At 33.0% G+C, this 21549-nt stretch overlaps 3 protein-coding genes across 3 annotated transcripts; 1 reads left to right on the top strand and 2 right to left on the bottom strand.

Annotated features, from left to right (window-relative positions):
- Positions 1–5960: 5960 nt before the first annotated feature.
- Positions 5961–7409, bottom strand: LOC110687137. Its single transcript, XM_021863756.1, has 3 exons — positions 7223–7409; positions 6824–7177; positions 5961–6733 (listed from the first exon to the last, which is right to left on the bottom strand). Exons 1-3 carry the CDS (start codon positions 7407–7409, stop codon positions 5961–5963), a joined length of 1314 nt encoding a protein of 437 aa, XP_021719448.1.
- A 1488-nt stretch (positions 7410–8897) lies between these two features.
- Positions 8898–12162, bottom strand: LOC110687258 (DAG protein, chloroplastic-like). Its single transcript, XM_021863885.1, has 5 exons — positions 11728–12162; positions 9884–9981; positions 9719–9784; positions 9450–9629; positions 8898–9259 (listed from the first exon to the last, which is right to left on the bottom strand). The coding sequence occupies exons 1-4, from the start codon at positions 12093–12095 to the stop codon at positions 9451–9453; spliced, it is 711 nt and encodes a 236-aa protein (XP_021719577.1). The 5' UTR covers positions 12096–12162; the 3' UTR covers positions 8898–9259; position 9450.
- A 1727-nt stretch (positions 12163–13889) lies between these two features.
- Positions 13890–21241, top strand: LOC110687257 (pentatricopeptide repeat-containing protein At1g66345, mitochondrial-like). Its single transcript, XM_021863884.1, has 5 exons — positions 13890–14343; positions 15468–15659; positions 15831–17922; positions 19051–19161; positions 20634–21241. Exon 3 carries the CDS (start codon positions 15874–15876, stop codon positions 17506–17508), a length of 1635 nt encoding a protein of 544 aa, XP_021719576.1. The 5' UTR covers positions 13890–14343; positions 15468–15659; positions 15831–15873; the 3' UTR covers positions 17509–17922; positions 19051–19161; positions 20634–21241.
- The last annotated feature ends 308 nt before the right edge of the window (positions 21242–21549 follow it).

Raw genomic sequence — 21549 nt, 5'->3', positions numbered from 1 at the left:
TTTTAAAGACAGTAAAAGCCATCCTTAAAGTAACAAAGGGAGGTACATATATATTTCGTGTTTGCTACAACACGAGGATCGCCAAGTGCCAAGTCTGTAACTAGTTTACATCCGAAACATGTGAATGTTACTTGTGCACAAGAAGAGAGAAAAACGTGTACTCTCTAATTGGCTATGTTAAAGAAGGTCAGAAGCTAAACGTTTTCTCTGTTTTACAAAAGAGCCAGTGATGGAAAGGAATCATATTGGATATAGAAACAAATAGCATTGGATGATTCTAGGCTAACTTTTTCGATTTTCTATAAGCCAATTATATTTCCCCTATAATGTGAAAGAAATCACAGTGATTATATAAGTTAATAAATGCATTTTTTGAAATAATGTTAAGGATCCCAGTCATTCTACTACGTCATCACACCACAGTGAGGAAACTCATGCTATTATATGATTATGTAACGGTAGCTTCACAAGGATCATACATAAGATGGCTAGGCAAGCAAGCTTTCATTAAATATTGGTAGTAATTGCTTGGTTTAAAAGGCTCTCATTCAGTAATCGATTTTCTTTAGTCATTTAAATTGGCTTTTGCAATTGCTTGTCACACTTTTTGTAAGTTAGAATGTTAGATAGTACAGTAAATATCGAACTGTATCCATTGATAACTTAACATCTTCTAAAAATTGTAATATTTGTCACACTTTTAGTAAGCTGTAAGTTAGTACAGTGAATATTGAGTTGTATCGATTGGTAACGAATCATCTCTTTAGGGATTGTAATATTGTCACGTTTTTCTCAAGCTATAAGTTAGTACAATAAATATTGAGTTCTACCAATTAATAAATGTAACATCTTTCTACATATTGTAACATTTGTCACACTCTCAGTAAGACAGTAAGCTGTAAGTTAGTATAATGAACAATATTGAATTTTACAAATTGGTAAATAAACATCATTGGATTATAACATTTGCCACACATTCCGTAAGTTGTACTTAAGTTAGTACAATGAATCTCGAGTTGTACTAATTGATAACGTGACATCTTCTTAAATGTAACATTTTTTAAGGATATATTGTAACATCCATATAGTGGATGCTTATCAATTTTGATGATGAAGGCATATTTTCTTTAGTTTAATTTCCATGCGTGATAGATTTATAATGAAATGAAATAATATCTTAAAAATTTTAAATCCCGTTAATATATATTAAACGCTATGCAAGCTTAATGAATCAAGGATATTCAAGAGCGTGACTAGATTGGGAAATGGATTTAATTTGATTAAGCCATTGGACAAAAACATGTGCACAAATTGATAACTAAGGAAAGGTGCAAATTTGCCCTACTTGAATGATCAACGATGAATTTGATGGAATATAATATGATATATATTTGTATAAAATACTCCAAAACTCGAACTGACATTAACCTAAATAAATTAGTTTAGTAAGTATTTACAATAATTTTCAACATAATTCACAATCACATACATTATTCAATTATTTATTTATGTATTTTGGTAGTTAAGGAAAACTAACTTCCTCTTGATTCGAAAATCCTACATGAGCTAACCTAATCGAGGTTAGCAAGCAAGACCCCCTTGATGAGAGTGAAGCTAATTGAGAGAAAGATAAAGGAATTCCTAATTATATATATTCCCCACCCCATATAGAGCTACTTAGAGAATTATTTGATCTGACATCATCATGGTTACATTGATAAATGCAAGCATTTCCACTCAATCAATCCTTATTTGATCAATCGATCACTTACATCATTATCACATAATACTTGATACTAGACAAATGTAAAACCATTGTAGATATTCAAGCTTTAATTTGGTGGCATCGACAATTTATATTTCATTACAAATTAAGGATAAGGAAAGTTGATCCTTAATTTCGTTACTTAATTTTTTTTGGAACAAAATTTCTTTACTTAATAAAAGCTTCAATGACAATATTTTTTGTTTATTAATTACTAAGGCCCTATTCACTTCACCTTAAAAAAATAATATTCAGTAAAATTAATTTCAGTTCAGTAAAAATAATTTCAGTTCAGCAAAAATAATTTCAGTTCAGTAAAAATCAATTTTAAAGAAGAAATACAATAGAAAATCAGTAAAAATAATTTCAGTTCAGCAAAAATAAGGTGAGGTGAACGGTACCTAATTGTGAATATATTTCCACTACACATTTGGAATATGATCAATATGCATTATTGATATTTAATTTGGTCATACACATAATAATTTGATTTAGCCACACATTAGACCAAACCAAGGCCAAATCCATTCTTGTACATGTAAAAATAGTTTAGGGGTGGTCCACTAATTACAAATTTTTATCATTTGCCAGCTTCATCTTTGTTCCACACTTAGCTTAATGACAAAATTAGACAGAGAAATTGAATAAAAAGACAAGAAAATAGAAGAATTATGTTTTTAAATGGTCCAAACAATCTTCTTTCAAATCTATTTTTTGCACATGGCTTGTGTTGAATATGACGTTATTGGAATATACTTGCTTGTTGTAATTTGTATAATTGAATTATATAATGAACCTTAATTAACCTAGATTAAGTTCAACTAATTATATATATGGACCCTTAATCCATATGATATATATTATGCGTGCGCTTGCTATTATTAATTAGTACATAAACCTTTAATTTGTCTGAATTTGTAATTAGCTTGCAAGTTGCATTCCTACAATTAGCAAATTCTTCCTATATTTATTGGTAATTTACTTGTATTTAGGCAAGCGATACTAATAGTAGCCGTCAAATTATGACCTAGTCATCAATTGTAACCAAGCATTAAAGGTTATGTTTTTGTGTAACTACGAAAAGACTATCGTTTGCTTGAACAAATTAAATTGTCATGCAAAATTAAAATTGACCCTACGTGAGCTTGGCTTAGCAAGATAAATCATATGAATCTACTTAAAATCGATCAAAATCTTGAAAATACACATGTGAAATTTGGACAAAAGAGTTTGATAGACTTGAATGTAACCCGATCTAGTACCTTATCATAATTTTTTTCTTAACTTAAACAAAATGTTTTGAACCTTATTGGACAAATGAAATGACATTGAATCTAGCCTCATAAAAGTTTAGAATTTCCATTTTTCACTTAAGTATTTTGGCTGATTGTTTGTCATGGACACATCCTTTCATCATAAACACATGAAAACTCATATTATTAGATAGAATGAAAATATATGTTGCGAAAACTTTAGCAAATATCTGTCCAAGTTGGTGACTTTGGACTCTAAAAAATGTTAATTACTAGTATTTAAAAAATGGATGAAGTGTAGTTTTTATTTTAATTTTAATTTTTTAAAAGGACTCTAATCAGAGTTCAACCTTTACTATTTTTTTGATTCAGTATTTGTGGGCTAAGCACTTGGAAATAGAGAGGAGGGCAAGGAATTCCTATGATCCTATCCCTAAGCACCCTCATCACTTGGTAGGATTTGAACCTTAAATCTTTAGGATTTAAATAATATATAAGAGTCTTACCTAATTAGCGAACACTCATTTGGTAGATAGGTAGTAGGGAGTACCTCTAAGGCTCCAAATGCGAAAAATGCTTATGATGCATTAATGCTACAAGAGTACAAGGTTATGCCTATGCCACAATAAAAATCATCTAAACAATACAAATTTTCATGTGGAGCAAATACTTTGTTGGTGGATAGAGTAGTAATTTTATATGTTGAATTATACTATATAACTCAAACAAGCATGAAAGACTTTCCTAAAAATAAAAAATAAAAAATAAAAAACCATGAAAGACGTGTTGGGCTGTGCCCAACTCTACATATTCAAGCCCAAGCAAACTAGATAGTTGATCCAATGATTTGGAAACTGATTATGATGGTACTGGCCTTATTTATGTCATACACCAATATCTTTTAATACTTGTAATTGATTCGTTTTTTGTAGACCACATCTTGTGTAACTTATTAGCTTACATCACTTAAATGTGCTCATTTGCCTCAAGCTCTACCGATTTCTGTCGGTTAATCTTGGCTTAGCCAATTAGGCGAGATTAATCACCCTTTACGGCCATTTAGTAACTGATAAACGATGATTTATTGAGGTAATAAGAATGAATTTGTATATAAATTTATAAGAAAAAACAATTTTAACTGCATCTCATATCATCTTTTCTACTTCTTAAATTTTCATTTATAACTTGGAGGGTAGTATTGGATGTTAGTAGACATTTACGAAGAAAAACATACTCCGTAGTAGTAAGTTTGAAGATGAGTATTGCATGTGTACAAATGGACATTTGCATATTACTTTTTTAAATTATGCTTTAATATATCTTAGTTCTACTATTAATAATCGGTCGGCTATCAAACAGACCGTTAAAGCTCACATGCTTAGCCTCAATGGGCAATGCATTGGCCTCACACTTAAATTACGTATTACCAAACACATTAAATTAGTGTTAAATTTCTGGTACCCATGTAAAATAATTACTCCTTCCGTTTCAAAATATGTGGGATATTGGACTTTTTTCACTATTTATATGTTAGCTTTGACCATAATTTTTTACTAACATAATAAAAATATATTTGATTATAAAATATGTTATTAGATAGGAATTAATATAAAGTTTCATAATATAATTTTAAAAATAATTTTCATTAATATTTAATTATATAAAAATAAAGTCAAACTAGTGCATTGGCATGTATGCAAAGTTGATTGTATCGTATATTCTGAAACAGAGGAAGATCATGTAAAGAAGGTGTATAGACGACCTTCATTTTTTTTTTTCCCAAATAATTGAATTATCTGAGGTCTTGCATTATGGTACTTATAATGTCCTATCAACTAAATATGCTATGACTTGATGAATACTGCCTTAGAAAAAATCATTACTCTTGATTTACATTAAATTTTCAACATATTTTTTTTTGCCAGTATTTATTAACAAAGGAAAAAAATTACAACGCATTATGAACCAATTTCTCCTGCCTTATTAGACTAAGTTATGGGCTATATAGATAAGACTTTTCAAAGTGCTGGTTGAAATTTACAGCATTAATTCCTGAATTTGTATTTACCCTTGCTTGTTGGTTCTATTATTTACAGATTATACTCCCACATCAATTATTTGTTAGGCACTGGAAAATGTTTCAATCATAAATTATACATTCATACACATATGTAGGGTTGAGGATCATTTCAAGTAATTTCAGATTTGATAAACTTCTTCGGTGTATTATTGATCTTGGCTATATCGCTATAGAATCATTGATTACTTCCGCGTCCTCTATAAGAACACTTTTAGTAGTGAGGAACAACTAAAGGGCTCAATCATATGTTAAGAAGAAGAAAATCATTCAAAGATATTACTGCTAAATTGTTAACTCATTGTTTTATTCACTGCTAAATTACTGATAAAACAAATTTTAATGCATCTTTCTTGCTCAGATTCAGCATAAATATTGCATTCAGTAGATCACACTGTGGCATTGTGCACAAGTATAGCAAATTTAAGCCTTTATTTTAGACTTACTATCACAATTATGCATAATTTACAACTGAAAGTTCACAAAGACATAAACTAGGCAACAGAAGATATGTTTATTACGACTATACTAAGCATCAAACTCCTTATTTTATACACTCAACGATTAAGTATAGTCTTCATCAAAAGGGTTGTTTGTTAAACCCCGTATTTCACATGATCACATATGCCTATTATCATGATTAGCATAAGAAAATAACTAGCATAACGATGAGGATGAACACAACAGAGTAGTTAATCACTGAGATATGTGTATAATGCAAACGCACACCCCAAATATCCCCCATACTTCATTCTGATCCAATGGAAAAAGTACAATATAACACTTATACGTAACATTATTCACAAATCTCAGTGATTATCTTATCAACTCTCGCATTAGAACGTATGTTCAATTTATACGAGTACTAACCATAATAATGCCTTGAATTATACATCCAAGAAGAATTTCCACCATGATACTGAACTTGTTCAGTAAGAGGCTGCTGAGGGAAATGCCTGTGATAGCTATAAACAGGATCTCCATAACTTCCTTTCTCAGGCATGGTTCCGCCATAAGGATTCGGATTCCCAAACAGATACTCAGCAGTTTCTTTCCAACAATAATCATAATCACTCGTGTTATCATTACCATCTCTTTGATGATTATAAATCCTCTGATTTCTCTTCCACAAACAGGGGAAATAACCACCAAATACTCCTTCACAAAGGTCTATGGCTTCCATACCATAACCCGGCGGTATCTGCCGCCTTACTTGATTACCATATTCCTCCTCTTTACTTCCCTGATCACCTATGACACCGCCCTCGATTTCATCTTCTACCTCCTTATCTTCCTCTTCGAATCCATCCTCAAAGTCCAAAGCCTTTTCTTCTTGGATAGCCTCATTAACAATGCTTCCATCTTTTGGCTTTGCATCACCCTTAACATCTTGAGCTTCTTTTGCATGACTTGCATCAATTAAAGGTACAATTGGACCAATTTTAGATGGTTCTTTACTCACTTCATCTTGCTTTTCTCCTCCTTTTCCTTTCTCTTCTTCGAAAACCAGGGTTTTTTCTTCTTGGATCACCTTGCTAGGAATGATCACATCACTTTGTTTTGGTTCTGCTTCATTAACACCTTCCTTAGCAACCAGAACATCTTGCTTTTCTCCTAATCCTTCTTCTTCCTCTTCATCTTCTTCATAAAATTCATCTTCATCTTCATCGTCGAATTCTTCATCTTCATCCTCGAAATCCGAGGGATTTTCCTCTTGGATCACCTTACTATCAACAACCCCATTACTTTGCTTTGCCTCACCATCACTCCCAACATCATTTTTAACCCCATTAACATAAGGAGAAGGAACAGAACCATAAGAAAAATCACCCAAAGTTTGAGCTTTATTCGAATCTGGTTTAGTAGATGGATAACAAATTTCTTCTGAAGGAGGTAAAGGCTTCCCATACTTCTCATTAATATCATAACCTCCATGAAATGGTTTCGGGTTCGAATCTTTTTCGTCGAAAACTACAGCATCAGTACCTTCTTCAGCTTCAGCAGTAGTGTTATTATTATAAGAAACAACATATTGAGTTATAACATGATCATAATAATCACCACTTTCACTCAAACTTGCATCTTTAGTTTAAACAGATTCAGGCTGATAATTAGAGTAATAATAACCTACTAAAGATGGAGTTAAAGCTTGCTGATATGCATTTCCATAAAATTCAGAATCAGAATATTGATGAACATACCTTTGCTCTTGATTATTGTAATCAAGATTGTAATTATTGTAGTAATACTGATCATAATACTGATAATTACCAATATATTCAGGGTAATTTGAAGGGTAGTTGAAGTATGCCATTGATAGTTTAGATGAAATCTTAGTCTTTTGATGAAAACTCTAGAAAAGAAGTTTTCCACCAAACTTAGACATGTAACTTTTAGTAGTGAGGTTCACTAAGGTTACATCCCCTCAATTCTTATCTACTTGTCTTTTATGGACTATATGGAGTATTTTTGGCATTTCCTTTTGAAAACTCCGAATTTTTACACTTATAGGTAAAATTTACATCTCACAACCATAAAAACTCGAAAATGCCCTGATTTAATCCTTGAGATCCGTGAATTCTTCCCCATAAAGTCCTCGAAGAGTTTCAAAAATATCCTTTTGATACGGATTTAATATGCTATTGTAATTAATTTAAAAAGCCCCCTTAAATTTTCAAGGAGTCTCTAGTTTATAAATAATAAAAGTGGAATTATTTGATAGGAATTAAAGGATTTTCTGATTAAGTTTATTATTTTATACTTGTATTTATTTTGGCATCATTTATTAGGGAAAGCAAATTTTATGGGCATTGAAAAAGATAATGTAATGCATCTATATTCTATAATGATCATGGTTGAGAAGTCAATATCAAAATAATAAGCTTTGGTCCTACACCCGTTACAAAGAATATGGAGTGTTTTGGTATCTTTTGCTTTCATATAACAAAATATGGTTTGCATTTCATTCTAGAACCATCCGGATCTCATCTTTATTTGAGACTTAGGGAGTCAAGATTTTGAATTACATACCCCTTCCATCCTAAAATAATTAAATAATAATCTAAATTCACTACCTAAGAGCTCTTATTCCGAAATAAAAAAATCTTTTTTCATTTCTATGTACTTAATTCACTTGTAATCGATTAAACCCCGTTATTTTTCACCTTTATTCACAAATAACCAGTCAAAACCCAGTAATTTGATTTTTATTTTCATTTGTTATCAACCAAACTTAACAATCTTAATACTATATTCGCCTTCTTATCAAATCTGGTGCAAAATACAAATGAAATTTTTATTTGAAAACAAGTTATTTAGATCTGTGCTATTTCAAGTTATTTCTTTATAGTTAAGGATACCAATTAGATTTGTTATCATTGTGAATTTACAGTTTTTATTTGACCAAAAACAAGTTTTCAAATATTTTCTCCACCTTTTATTTTTATTATTAGACAAAACATGTTTTTCACACTTATAAATCCATAATCTTTGAGGTTTGTGCAATATTAGGTATTTTGAAAATTGGAAAAAGTACTTTTGATTTTTCAATTCTCAAAATGGCTTAATGTGTAGATAATCTTTTGAGTATGGGCTATAATTTAGCCCAACTCAATACTACCAAAGCAGGCATAACTTTTTACCCAGCCCAGTCTATGATCAGCTATACTACCTGCCTAGCATGAGACTAAAACAATAAGACCAGAGCTAAGTATACAGGGCCAGGACATAAATTGCATACATCCTCCCTCGTGTTCGTCAAATATCCAATGCCACGAGTCTACTGTGTGGAGACGATAACTTAAGAGGTCATATGCCTGATGTACAACCACAAATGACTAATGATGAAAACATGCTTTAGTCTGAAACAAAATGTACTGTCTATTTGACAGCAAACAAGAGCAAAGAGCTATCACAAAATTCTTGTAAGCACCGTCAAAGAGACTCCTACATGTCATATTCTTACATCAACGGCTCTGATTCTAAAAGTGGACTACTTTGCAAGCTTTGTGGCCTTACAATAAAAGGCTGTTCATGTTGCAATACACCCTCACCATATAAGCAGTGTAAAGCTATACTTGACCGTGCACGCATGACTGCTCATCGACATTCAGCAAGATGCAACCAATCTCTCCATAAGCTATGTCATTTCACATTATAGCCAACCTAGATCAAAGATTATATTTGAATCATTAAACAACAGTTGTCATAACTAGAAGTAGTTCATAAACAGGAGGTAGGATTAAGAATATAATTGTCAATCAAACACATTATCAAGTGATTCTTTTCCACATGCATAAGAAACTTCTTCAAAATTCATAGACAGATAGGATCATAGACAATTCCACTTCCTAACCTTATGAGGAGGCTGATTCAGAGGGTGCACTTTCTTGTCTTGGTTTTCTGGGAGCAGTTCCAGGGGGACCATCTCGCCGTCTCTCATACCTTCTACTCTCATATTTAGAAGTATTGCGTTGCTTAGGTTGATATGTGGGATACTTGCAAGGAATAATCTCACCATTGATATACTTGTCCCCTGAGACAAACATTTCAAGGAAGTGAGAAAACTTGTCACGGTATAGTCACAAACAAAATATTCCTCATAAATCAGAATAGGGAGTGTACCTCCATAATCCTTGTTTTTAACATCTATGTAAGAATCAGGCAACACCCACAGAACTCCTGGCAATCCTGCAGAATGAAGGGTTGAATACTTAGCTAATTAACAACAGCTTCAAAGTTTCACATGCACTACAGGGGAACATAAAATTTTAATATTGCACCATTTACCCTTGAATTTTTCAGATGTTTCTTCATCTACTGTACATTGGAAACCAGTGTAGGTTGTGGTACTAAAAGCATACATGTTCTTCTTTGCCTCTTCCATGCTGGAGCGTCAAAAAGGAAACAGTCAATCAACTGTCTTATCAGACTAGTATAATCAAATAAATATGTAAAGCAAAAGCTTCAAAAATCGCTTCCCTGAAACACTCAAGCTTTATTGTCCTTTAAAATAACTAAACAGAGTAATTGAATATCTAAACTGAATATACATGCAGCATTTGCCTTAGACCAATGTACAGCAACCCACGAATGCGCATTTAGCACATTCCCCCCCTCCTCTCTCTCTCTCTCTCTCTCTCTCTCTCTCTCTCTTCCCCTTCCCCTCTTTGATTAATTAATCGAGTCATTTAATTCTTGCCATGTTCAATTGCCCATCTACTGCATGAACAAATATAACCAGGACGAGAATGTACTATAATAACCAACCATGGAAAACTATCCTTTTTCTTAGAATTTGTAAATTTTGTTCCATCTTAATCACATCCACAGAAAAAGTTGGGAAACATTCAACTTAAATTGAAATGATTCAGTGAAATGTGTCAACAGCAAGGCCTCTCCTTCTTAATTGTTGCATTTGAAACCCCCACTACCAAATTCGCCATAGGCAGGGGCCTAGTTAGACTTATTCTTGTATTTCGGTTAATTGTTGCATTTGAAGCCCCCCACTAGCAGGCCTCTCCTTCTTATATGTATTCAGCATTTCGGCTAAAATGGTGCAGGTGGCTGTTTCATAATTCTTCTAACAGTAAGAAACCTTTATTCTCACAACATCAATTCACTTCAAAAAGACATCACCACTTGTCCACAGTTTGGCAACATAAAGGGGCAACACCTCCCAGGCTCTCATATAATATTTCCATCTACCATTCGAAACAAAAAGAGCAAGCGAACTACATTATACTCACCAGCATCAACTTCTTCACTAACTGAATTTAAAAACACTTGATTTTTAACTCTCAATTGTCTACTCTACAAAGCCTTTGGTTAGTTAACCAATCCTAACCTCCTTCCAATATTCCATATTACACATCATTCCCAGTCCAACAATAAACCGCCAACTAAATCATTCTTTTAGCCCATGATTATTACATGTTTTTCCGTCTCATTTCACTTGCCTTATTTTCCTTTTTTGGATGTCCTAATTTACATGCTTCATTTCCTTTATGAGAACTTTTCTCCCTTTACATTTTCACTTGCATAAATTTACACAAATGGGTATGGGGTAAGTGAATTGGAACAGCGGGAATAATTTTTTCTCCACATGAGTAGAAAGCAACTACAATTCAATTGAATTCCAACATCCAAAGGCACATAATTTCTCCTTAAAATTAACATGTAGGCCCAACAAGCTTATACATGATATATACAATTAAGTTTTTTCTAAATGAGAAGAACAATCATGGTATAGCAACTCCAATTCTATTGAATTCCCTAAACATTTCAAATTTTTCAACCAAACCCGAATCGGAAAAAGACAAATAATTTCTCCTTATAATCAACATAAAGGCCGGATTTCAGCTACAAGAATAAAGAATAAAGCTTACACAAGATATTTACCATTATATTTTCTCAAAACCAGCAGTACAATCATGGTCTAGAAACTCCATATCTATTAAATCCCATAAACATTTAAATCAAACCCAAAACCTGAAAAGTAACATAATTTCTGCATTTATTCAACATAAATGAGTTCACCCCAAACATCAATTAAATTACCAACTCAAAATTCAATTAAAACCAAGAAATCAAAACAATTTAATCAAATTAAACAATAAAACAAAGAAACAAACCTTCCCAAAACAGTAGCAAGAGTATTGAGATAAGTATCAATCATTTGTTCCCTAGTCGGAGCAGGGTCTTTAGGAAACTCCATAACAATCAACCAATGGTTATAGTCACAGCCAGGTAACATTATCGTTTCTCTCTGTTCACCATTGTTGCTGTTGCTTCTCTTAGAAGAGTAATCCCCATCAACAGCAGCCCTAATTGCGAAGCTTCTGGAATGTGGGGTGGTTTGATTTGGGTTCCATGATTGTGGGCGAAGAGAGAGGAGAGAGATTGAGGGATGATGGGGAGAATTAATGGAGGGTTTAAGGGGTTGTGATGAAGGGATAATTGGAAGGGTTTTGGGGAGGAGAGAGAATGAGAGTGTTGCCATTGTTGAAGGTTGAAGGTTGAAGGTTGTAGGAAGTATGAAGTGATAAGGTGAAACTTGCAACGGAACTATTAAAGGGGGTTTTGTGGGATTTTTGTATTTGTGGGGGTAAAGTAGTCCAAATGGGAAAGTTTATAACCATAGTTGGGTTTTGGTACTCTAACAGCTACTCACTATTAAACCACTAAAAACTACCTGTTACGCTAATTTTGCTAAACAAGACCTTGAATCCGAATGAGACACACAACAGACAAGAGCATTACAAATTACAAATGATGGAGGGAGCGTTCAGATTAGAATCCAATGCATTATCAAAAGTTCAAAACCTCATTTGGTCTATAGTTTGTTGTTGTAATTTGCAACACTCTAAATTATTAGATATATTATTACTTTGTTAATTTCACTTATTCTAATGATTAAAATTGATTTTTACATATTAATCTTACTTTATTGATTCATTGTATTCTTTGTGTTTTGACATAATGAATTTTACGGGTTATAACATTTTTACTAAATGCTTCGTAATTTAATTTTATTTTTACTTGAAGAGTTAGTTCATAGATGTTCACTTTAGGATAAATAAGGGTTATCCTAAATTCACAACTAATTTAGCTATAGGTTGTATTTTACATAATGGTGTTGTGGGTGTGGCTTCGCAACGTTTTATCCCCTCGTAGTTTGTTTTGTTTTAGTTTCTTGTTTTTTCTGAGCTTCCCCTCGTTTGCATAAAAAAAATTAAAAAAATAAAATAAAAAAACTAATTTATCTTAAACAAAATTTATTTAAACTAATTTTTCTCAAACTTGATTATTAACACAAGGGGTTTATTTGTCAACTACTACCTTTTAAGTTACCGCTTTTGCGAACAACTACCTTTTACTTTAGAATTTGTGAATAACTAGCTTATATTGAGTTTTTATTTTGCTACCATTACCAGTTGACGGATTCCGTCAAATTTTTTGTTACTTCCAAATTAAGAACCCTAATTTATAATTGAAGAGTAAGAGAAATTTTTTGGAGGGAATTCGATGTAAATTGGGAGTAAAATTAGCAAATAGAAACTACTAATGCATGTTGGAATTATATTATATTAACCCCAAATTCAAAACCCTACATTGAAAGTTTGATAATCTACCCCAAATTGAAACCTAATCTAATTTGGGTGTAAACTAAGCAAATCAAAATTGAAAGATTCATGATCTTCATTGTAAGGTTTCAAATTCTCTAAATTTTGGCAAAAAAATCAATTTTTGGTGAGAGATAAAATGGTTTTGCTATATAATAGGGTTGACATTCAAGGTAAATTATAAACTTCATGTTTTGGGGTAAATTAACAAAATTTAGCATTAATATGGGGGTTAAAGTAACTAGATATAGCATTAAGGTGCTTAAAATAGGTTTTAATGGGGTCTAATCAATGTAATTAGAGTTAATTTTGTTTAAAATCGTTGAATATGAGTCCCATTAATGAAACTTTTAACGGAATCCTTCAAATGGTAGTGGTACTAAAACAAAAACTCAATATTAGATAGTTGTAAGCTTTAAAGTTAAAGATAGTTATTCGCAAAAATGGTAATTTAAAAGGTAGTTGTTGACAAATTTTAACATAACATAGCCTAAGGCCTCGTTCACTTCACCTTATTTTTGTTGAACTGAAATTATTTTTATTAAATTGAAATTATTTTTGCTGAAATGAAATTATTTTTACTGAACTGAAATTATTTTTAATGAACTGAAATTATTTTTGTTGAACTGAAATTATTTTTACTGATTTTCTATTATATTTTTTCTTTAAAGTTATTGAATTTTACTGAACTGAACTTATTTTTACTGAACTAAAATTATTTTTACTGAATATTATTTTTTAGGGTGGAGTGAGCAGGGCCTAACTCTCAGTGTCCCGAAAAGTAAAAAAAAAAAAATAAAAAAAAAAAATAGAAATGACAGGTGTATAATCATAATGAACATTTTTACGAACCGTGAATCCTCCGAACCGTAAAACCCTTACTGAGGCTTAACCACTTCAGCCGTGCAATGCTAGTCCATCCAGCCAACAAGAACCTCACCCGCCTCGTGACCTAAAAGTCCCGGCTCATCTTGCTGAACCAAAGTCCAAAGTCCAAACACACAAGAAATTAATTTTCCAGTTTTCTGGGCAGAACAGAATAACAGTTTCACCTTTTAAATCACTCAGATAAAGGTGGTGGGGAGACATCAAATTACTCATTCATCACCCATATTATTTTTTAAGGTATATTTCTCTTCTAGTACTACCAAAAAAAATCTATTATGTTCATAGTTTGTTCTTTGCTGTGTTAAATTTATGAACTTTGATATAATATTCATGAAATATTTCTGGGTATTCTTCAATTGGGTGAATTTTTAGAAATTTGATTAATTTATTCTCCAGTTTCCCTTCAATTTGATATGGTAGAAAGGAAATTGCTTAAATTCAAAACTTTGAATTGGGGTGGAAATTTAGTGGCTTGGTAATTTCTTGCTGATTTGGGGACGAATTTCATGAAAATTAGGTATTGAACTAATGACAATAGACTGGTATTAAAGTTTATACGAACTTTTACAGAGATATTTGTGTTTCTGAATTGAAGATTTAATAAATGATTAGTTGAATCCCAAAATGAAGTTTTATGCTTTACTGGAGTATTGTTTTTTAAAGTTTAAATTTTTTCATAGTCAGATGATTTGAAGATTTTGAGCCAACTCTACCTGGTTGATAATTACAATCCATAGAAATGACGGATAATGTAAGGAAATCATTTGTTGATGTTGTATGCGAGAAATGATCAGGATGAGAGTGACTATTTGAAAACAACTATATACATTTCGCTTCTAAATAATATCTAAATAATAGGCCGCATTTGATTTGAAGTCATCTTTTAGAGTCATAGCTAAAACGCCATTACAAGTACTATCTTTTGCCATTTATCATCATTGCGATTTGAGTGTAGTCTTTATTACAGTTCTTAGTCACAGTATTATCAATGGGAGTGTACTAGTGTGTGAAAGTTCAAATTGTAACTTACTAAATTTTGTAGGGGACTGTAGTTTGGGATAGACTAAAATAGAAACATTGTATACTATCTAGGAACAAAGGATATAACATATAATTGTACTACTTAGTGTTGCTGATTTACTTTGGAGAAAGATCAGTATTTTGTTTGCAAACATGCTTAGATGATAGATCCTACTCTTGAGAGTAATTTATAGGAGCTGAAAAGAGGCGATAAAAGGTGCCGTAGTGTTCCTCTGAAGCCACTGTCAAAATTTTAAGCTAGGATGTTATTAGGCATTGCCAACTTTGAGGGCTGCATCAAAATTTTATTTTAATTTTCCTTATTGAAATATTGTTTTCAGGTTTCAATTACTCAAGCTCCACAGTTTCTGTAAGATGCATGTTTATCATATGTATGCTCTGGACTTCATCAGCTTGAACTTCAAATCTAGATCCTTATGTGATGAGAGAGATGGAAGTTGCTAATTGAAGCACATTCAGTCCCTGTCTCCCTTGGCTAATGATTCTCCCTCCTGGTTCTGAAGATTATGCAGGTTACTGCCTTCTCAGCATAGCTTTTTGCTTAGTTTTCAAATTAAAAATTTCTTCCTTTGTTAGTTTTTAATTCTGTGCATCATTTTGGTTGATTTAAATGTGATTTGTAAGTAATTTTATGGAAATTTAGATCCTTCCACAAGTAATAGTTATTGTCATGTTGTTTTCAGAGGCTGTGCCTTAATGGTTTGCTGAAATATCATTAAGGTCACGATGGTTTCTGTTTTCCGCCACAAGGTTCTTACTACCACGAATATCTTTCTTTCTATTGGCAAACCCACCAAACGCCTTTTAAGCCATCAGTTAGTGGTGGATGACCCAAATCATAAAGTTGCAAGTTCTCTCTGTGATTCCCTCCGTAAAGGCTTGAATTGGGACTCCTTGAGCAGAAAATATGATTCAGCAAGTTTGGATGATCCTATTATTGAGAAAGTACTTCTTGAGTTCAAGGAACCCATTGAGGCAAAACGAGCTCTGAACTTCTTTCATTGGGTTGCACATAACAATAAGCTTGGCCATGGACTTAAGCATTACTGCATCACCATTCATATTTTAGCCTGTGCACGTTTAGTAAATGATGCCCGCAGTTTGTTAGAATCCATTTTGCTGAGAAATGATGAGATTGAGGTTAATAGTTCTTTGAGATTTCATATTGTTGATATGCTTCTGGATACTTACAAGATAACCAATTCGTGTCCATTTGTGTTTGACTTGTTGGTGCAATCTTATAGCAAGTTAAGGATGTATAATGCTGCCTTTGATGTTTGTTGTTACTTGGATGAGTGTGGATTCTCTTTGAGTCTCGTCACCTTCAACACTTTGCTTCATGTCATACAAAAATCACCAGATGGCAGCAATCTGATATGGGAGGTTTATGGCCATATGATTCAGAAAAGAACAAACCCAAATGATGCAACAGTAAGAATAATGATCAATGCTTTGTGTAAGGCAGGAGAGCTGCAGAAATATATGGACATAGTTGTTAGAATTCATGGCAAAGGGTGCTCTCCAATGGTGGCTGTGAACACTAGTTTGGTTTTGAGGATGTTAGGGGAGGGGAGAATTGAGAAAGGACTTGTTTTACTGAAAAGGCTGTTACAGAATAAGCTGCTGCTTGATGATGTTTCTTACTCATTGGTTGTTTATGCTAGACTAAGATGTGGAGAACTAAGCTTGGCACGAGAGGTGTATGAACAAATGCTGAGTAGTGGTTTTCTTCCCAACTCATTTGTTTATACTCTTTTTATTGGAGGCTATTGTGAGGAGGGAATGGTTGAAGAGGCACTGAAATTGATGGATGAAATGGTAAACATGGATCTAAAGCCATATGATGATACTTATAACTATCTTATAATGGCTTGTGCTAATATAGGGGCCTTAGTGGACAGTTATCGATTTTGTGAAGAAATGTCCGAAAAAGGTTTGCTCCCTGGCACTACAGCTTTTAATGAGATGGTAGGAAAGCTATGTCAATCAGGAAATATGAAGCAGGCCAATGATATGTTAACTGTTTTGATGGAGAAAGGGTATTTGCCCGATGAAACAACATTTCTTCATCTGATTGATGGCTACGGAAGTGAGAGCAACTTTCAGGAGGTTCTGAAATTATACTATGAAATGGAATTTAGGTCACTGTCTCCTGGATTACCAATTTTTACATCACTGATCAAGACTTTGTGTAAATGCAGAAAGCTGGATAAAGCAGATAAGTATCTGACCATCATGAAAAAACAGTCACTTAACCCAACCATGTGCATCTATGAATCACTGATATCTGCTCACCTTGAAAATGGTAATAAAGAAAGGGCTCATCTTCTTTACAAAGAGATGATTCAGATTAAGGCTTAATCAGCCAGTGGCCCCTTAGAATATATTCTGAAGATCCCAATTCATAAAAAATTTGATTGTTTTAATATTTCATGTCTTGCTAAAATGGAGGATGCTAAGAATATGCAAACTCATCAACATCTTTTGTCTTCCTCTGCTCATTTATGCATACTGGAAGCAGAAAATATTGGCAGGCTCATCACAGGCTTTTTCCACATGCAAATATCAAATTATACGACTGAGACCTGAATTTTCATGTGCCCTGGCTCTTAGTGCCTGTCAAGGACGTTAACAGATAGTATCTGTGGTTTTTTCGCTCATCTTTTCAAGAGACGGATGGAATGTGTTGTATACTTGTATGAACAATAAAGATTGCAGTTAGTGTTTGTGATCAAAGAATTGCTCATTGGGCCCAGATAGTGAAGTTTATAAGAGGTATTTCACTTGCATAATTTAGATATCTCAATATCTGTCATTGTCAAGCATTAACTGTTTTCTTCCGCATGTTGCAAGTCAATATGATAGATTCATGCCTATCACATCATTTGGCAAATCATACTATATATTATAGTACTTTCTCCTATTATATATTTATTAAGGAGCATGTGGTGGCAATGATCTTTGGGTGTAGGTGCCTTTTATCAAATATGTCGGTTTAACTTAGATGATCAAATGAAAGGATATGATAGTGAAAGTGACACCAAACTGGCAATCACATCAGTTTGACATTGAGGACTATATGTTGAGGTGAAGTCCTGGACTTCAGGTCTCGTATTTTGTTCTTACTGGTTTCAAACAACTGTACATGTTTACAAATATTTGAAAAGAATTGTTTTCATTGTCGGATGTGCTTGGATGACACTCTATATGAGGCTCTGTACATGTATGAGTCATTGTGCTTTTTAAATTCTACAACGTTGCTGTAATTGTGGTTTGAATGATGAAACTTTTTTTTCCCCTCTGCTCTTAAGTAGAATTTTAAATGTCTTCAGCTTTTCTCCCTTTCCCCCCACCCCTCTTTTACACTAAATGCTGATTCGATTTAAACTTGTGACTATGCTATATGAAAAAGGAAGAAATACATTGCTGTGAGTTTCCTTGTGTGTTCGGTGACTTCGGTCATTCCAAGCATTTTCTCCATACCTTAAAACTTATGCTACAAAGGATGGGAATTCATAATAATCATTAATCAGTATCTATGATTGGTAGTTGGTCTGTTTTTGTCAGTGATATCCAGTTCTATCTCCTTCTTTTATATCAAGCTCCCGGGCTTAATCTTAGCTAACATAGAGAAAAAAAAAAAAAAGCTAACGTAGAGAAATGTGTTATTTTTACATGTGTATCAGTGTATTACACCATTCAAAGCATAATTTCTCATATTATATATCCTGAAATACTATGCTGCAGTGAATGGCAAGATTCATGATTAATAGTATCCAAGCTATGTTGTTTGCTTGCTTGTTCAGTTAACTAACATACTTTTTTTGTGATGAATTCAGATTTCGGGTTTTAAAATCACACTTCACTAGCAATAATCCAATTCTAATTTTTGCTGTCCAGCAGGGGAGGTCGGAATTAAAATAATACCCTGTAAAGTTTTGTTGCTGCGCCAACCCAGAGCAAAAGACATTATACTGGTCAAGTGGTCAGCATTAGTGGGCTTTCAGGTTCCAGGTAAAATTTTTAAAATCTTGGTTCCTCATCCTTATTTTCCATTTATGTGTGCCCTTGTTATATTTGACCTTAATCATGATTTACTTTTTGGCTATGCATCTGTTTTTTTGAGCTGAAACTTTTTCTACCCTTTTATTATATTTAAAAATTTAATTAATATCTTTGTTAAATCTCATAATTTTTATTTTCTATTTCACCGTCCAGCTTGACTAACGATCTAAATGACTACATGCATCAAATCTGAGGCACCGATTTCATCTTTATTCTGCTTTTGCGTTTGCTTTCTCTTTAGATTATTTTGATGGTAATCTATCAACCACCAAAGAATTCTTCTTTTGCATATATCAGACAAGTAATCATACTCTTTGAAGCTTTTTTAAAAACATACCTGTAAATTTAGAATATACAGAGAATATAGCTGTGGGACAAAATCTAATAATATGTTGTGTTTTTGTTGAATATTCTCTTAAAGTACATGTTACATGTACATGCTCCAAGAGTTGACCACTTCAATGCAAGTAGCCATCTAGTAAACAATGCTGCATGCAACTACGAAATTAGATCTGGTTGTATAGTCCGAAGATGTAGACTGGGAAAATAATACACTTTTGAGTTAGTTTTGTATCAATAAGAAAAGAGAATAGATTGCATGTTTTCATTTTTTGCCAGTAGTTTTTTTTTTTTTAATTACGATTGCATTTAATTGGCCTGTATTTCATCGATTTATTCTAGCATTAGCTCTCATCATTGACTTTGTCATTGCAATTTCTTTTATTTTCATATATGGATCTAATGGATCATAGAATATGAGACCACTACTCACATAATTTGGAATGATTGAGAGTGGGGGATAGCTCAGTTGGTTAGAGCATTCCTACGGGTTTCAGGGGATCAATCTTGGGATTGATTATCATCATCCGCCTTTGTGACTCTCTGAACACATATATAAAAATAAAAAAATAAATAAGAATAAAAATAAAAATGGATGATTAAGCAGTTAAGCTTGCTTCTGTATCAGAAACTGTAAGTCTAATATTCAGGGAGGAGATGTAACTGGTCCTTGAACACCTTCCTTAGTCTTTACATACAGGGATTTTAATGCACCCAGAGAAATTAATCTGTTTCATTAGAGTCCAGATATTTCCATCAAAGGATGGAGATTTTGCTAATAGATATCTGTAAGAAGCTGGTTCATAATCTTGATAAATGTAATTAAATTCGTGTCAAGTAGAAAGAAGTTGCCATTGATATCAACATTTCTTTGAGGTTTTCTCCTTCCATATGATGAATGTTTAACTGTGAACAAGTTGCTTAATTCTCTTACTATACAAGTTCATTATTTGATGCCAGATGTTGCAGACTTGCAGAAAACTGAACAGTCACATTAACCTTGTATTATTCTTGCTTCCATCCGACTGTTAAGCCTTGTTAGCAGGATTTAGAACTGATGTTAACTTTTATCGGTGTTTCAGTCAATCAAGAGTCAGGACAAAAGAGAATTGGTTAAGTGGTTTAACTGCTGCCCTTACAATATTCAGTTTGCTAGTGGCAATGTAAAAAACAACTTGCAAAGTACAATTCTTCAGCCATCATAATCGACTTATCCTTTGTGCATCATGTGGCCATGTGTGTTTTTTTTCGGAGGGGACCATTTGAATATGATATAGTAGAAGTTTGCGAGGAGGTAATTGATCTTTCGCTAGTTAAGGTTACTTATTGTATGAAGCTATTTGACTTCTGCATAAACAATACCGGAGTACTGTACTTTTTGGTGAAGTTAAAAGAGCCACTATGGACAAAATGTAGACAGGATTCAATCTCATGTTTTCGGCACTGTCTCCCCAATATGTCAACTATCTAAAGTATCGACGAGGGTGCGAATTACATGACTACATCGAATAAGGTGAAACCCTTGTCAACTAAATATACCAAATATTACTCAGTTATCTAGTCCGATTATTTATGTATATTCACATATTGTATTCTTTTAATGCCGATTGTCATTGAACCGTAAGAGTGCCAGTTTACAGGACAGGTAATAACTTACAATTGACCAAATCGAATACAATACACGGTTATAGTGCTCTACTTCTCTTGCAGCTAAGCCATTAATGTATTTCCAAATTAAAGGTCAATTGCCAACTTTTCTCACTTAATGCATACGTGCGGACGCATAAATGTGATCACCTCTAGTCCACCCTGCCACAGGCAATTGGACACCGGCAAAAAACCGGAAATTTTAGGGTCTTAAACGCAATATTTCAACCCAAAATCTAACATAAATCAAAAACTAACTTGAACTAAAACTTGACCCTATTTAAAATCGACCGATTTAGCATGTCTTGGTAGGAGCCACTTATAGATATTGAAAATTTGTTAAAATGATAA

Source organism: Chenopodium quinoa, unplaced genomic scaffold (genome assembly GCF_001683475.1).
Source record: "Chenopodium quinoa cultivar QQ74 unplaced genomic scaffold, ASM168347v1, whole genome shotgun sequence".
In the NCBI taxonomy this organism is placed as follows: domain Eukaryota; kingdom Viridiplantae; phylum Streptophyta; class Magnoliopsida; order Caryophyllales; family Amaranthaceae; genus Chenopodium; species Chenopodium quinoa.
The sequence above is the reverse complement of the archived record's forward strand: the minus strand, read 5'-3'. Positions and strand labels throughout refer to the sequence as shown.

What these genes read in the sequence shown, in the direction of transcription:
- LOC110687137 (XM_021863756.1), bottom strand. Translation starts at nt 7,409, where the DNA reads ATGGCATACTTCAACTACCCTTCAAATTACCCTGAATATATTGGTAAT. An exon ending in TTTAACTCCATCTTTAGTAG is followed by an intron (nt 7,178 to 7,222) that starts GTTATTATTACT and finishes TTTAAACTAAAG; the next exon opens with ATGCAAGTTTGAGTGAAAGT. An exon ending in AAGTAATGGGGTTGTTGATA is followed by an intron (nt 6,734 to 6,823) that starts GTAAGGTGATCC and finishes TTTATGAAGAAG; the next exon opens with ATGAAGAGGAAGAAGAAGGA.
- LOC110687258 (XM_021863885.1), bottom strand. Translation starts at nt 12,095, where the DNA reads ATGGCAACACTCTCATTCTCTCTCCTCCCCAAAACCCTTCCAATTATC. An exon ending in CTTGCTACTGTTTTGGGAAG is followed by an intron (nt 9,982 to 11,727) that starts GTTTGTTTCTTT and finishes TTGACGCTCCAG; the next exon opens with CATGGAAGAGGCAAAGAAGA. An exon ending in TAAAAACAAGGATTATGGAG is followed by an intron (nt 9,630 to 9,718) that starts GTACACTCCCTA and finishes TGTTTGTCTCAG; the next exon opens with GGGACAAGTATATCAATGGT.
- LOC110687257 (XM_021863884.1), top strand. Translation starts at nt 15,874, where the DNA reads ATGGTTTCTGTTTTCCGCCACAAGGTTCTTACTACCACGAATATCTTT.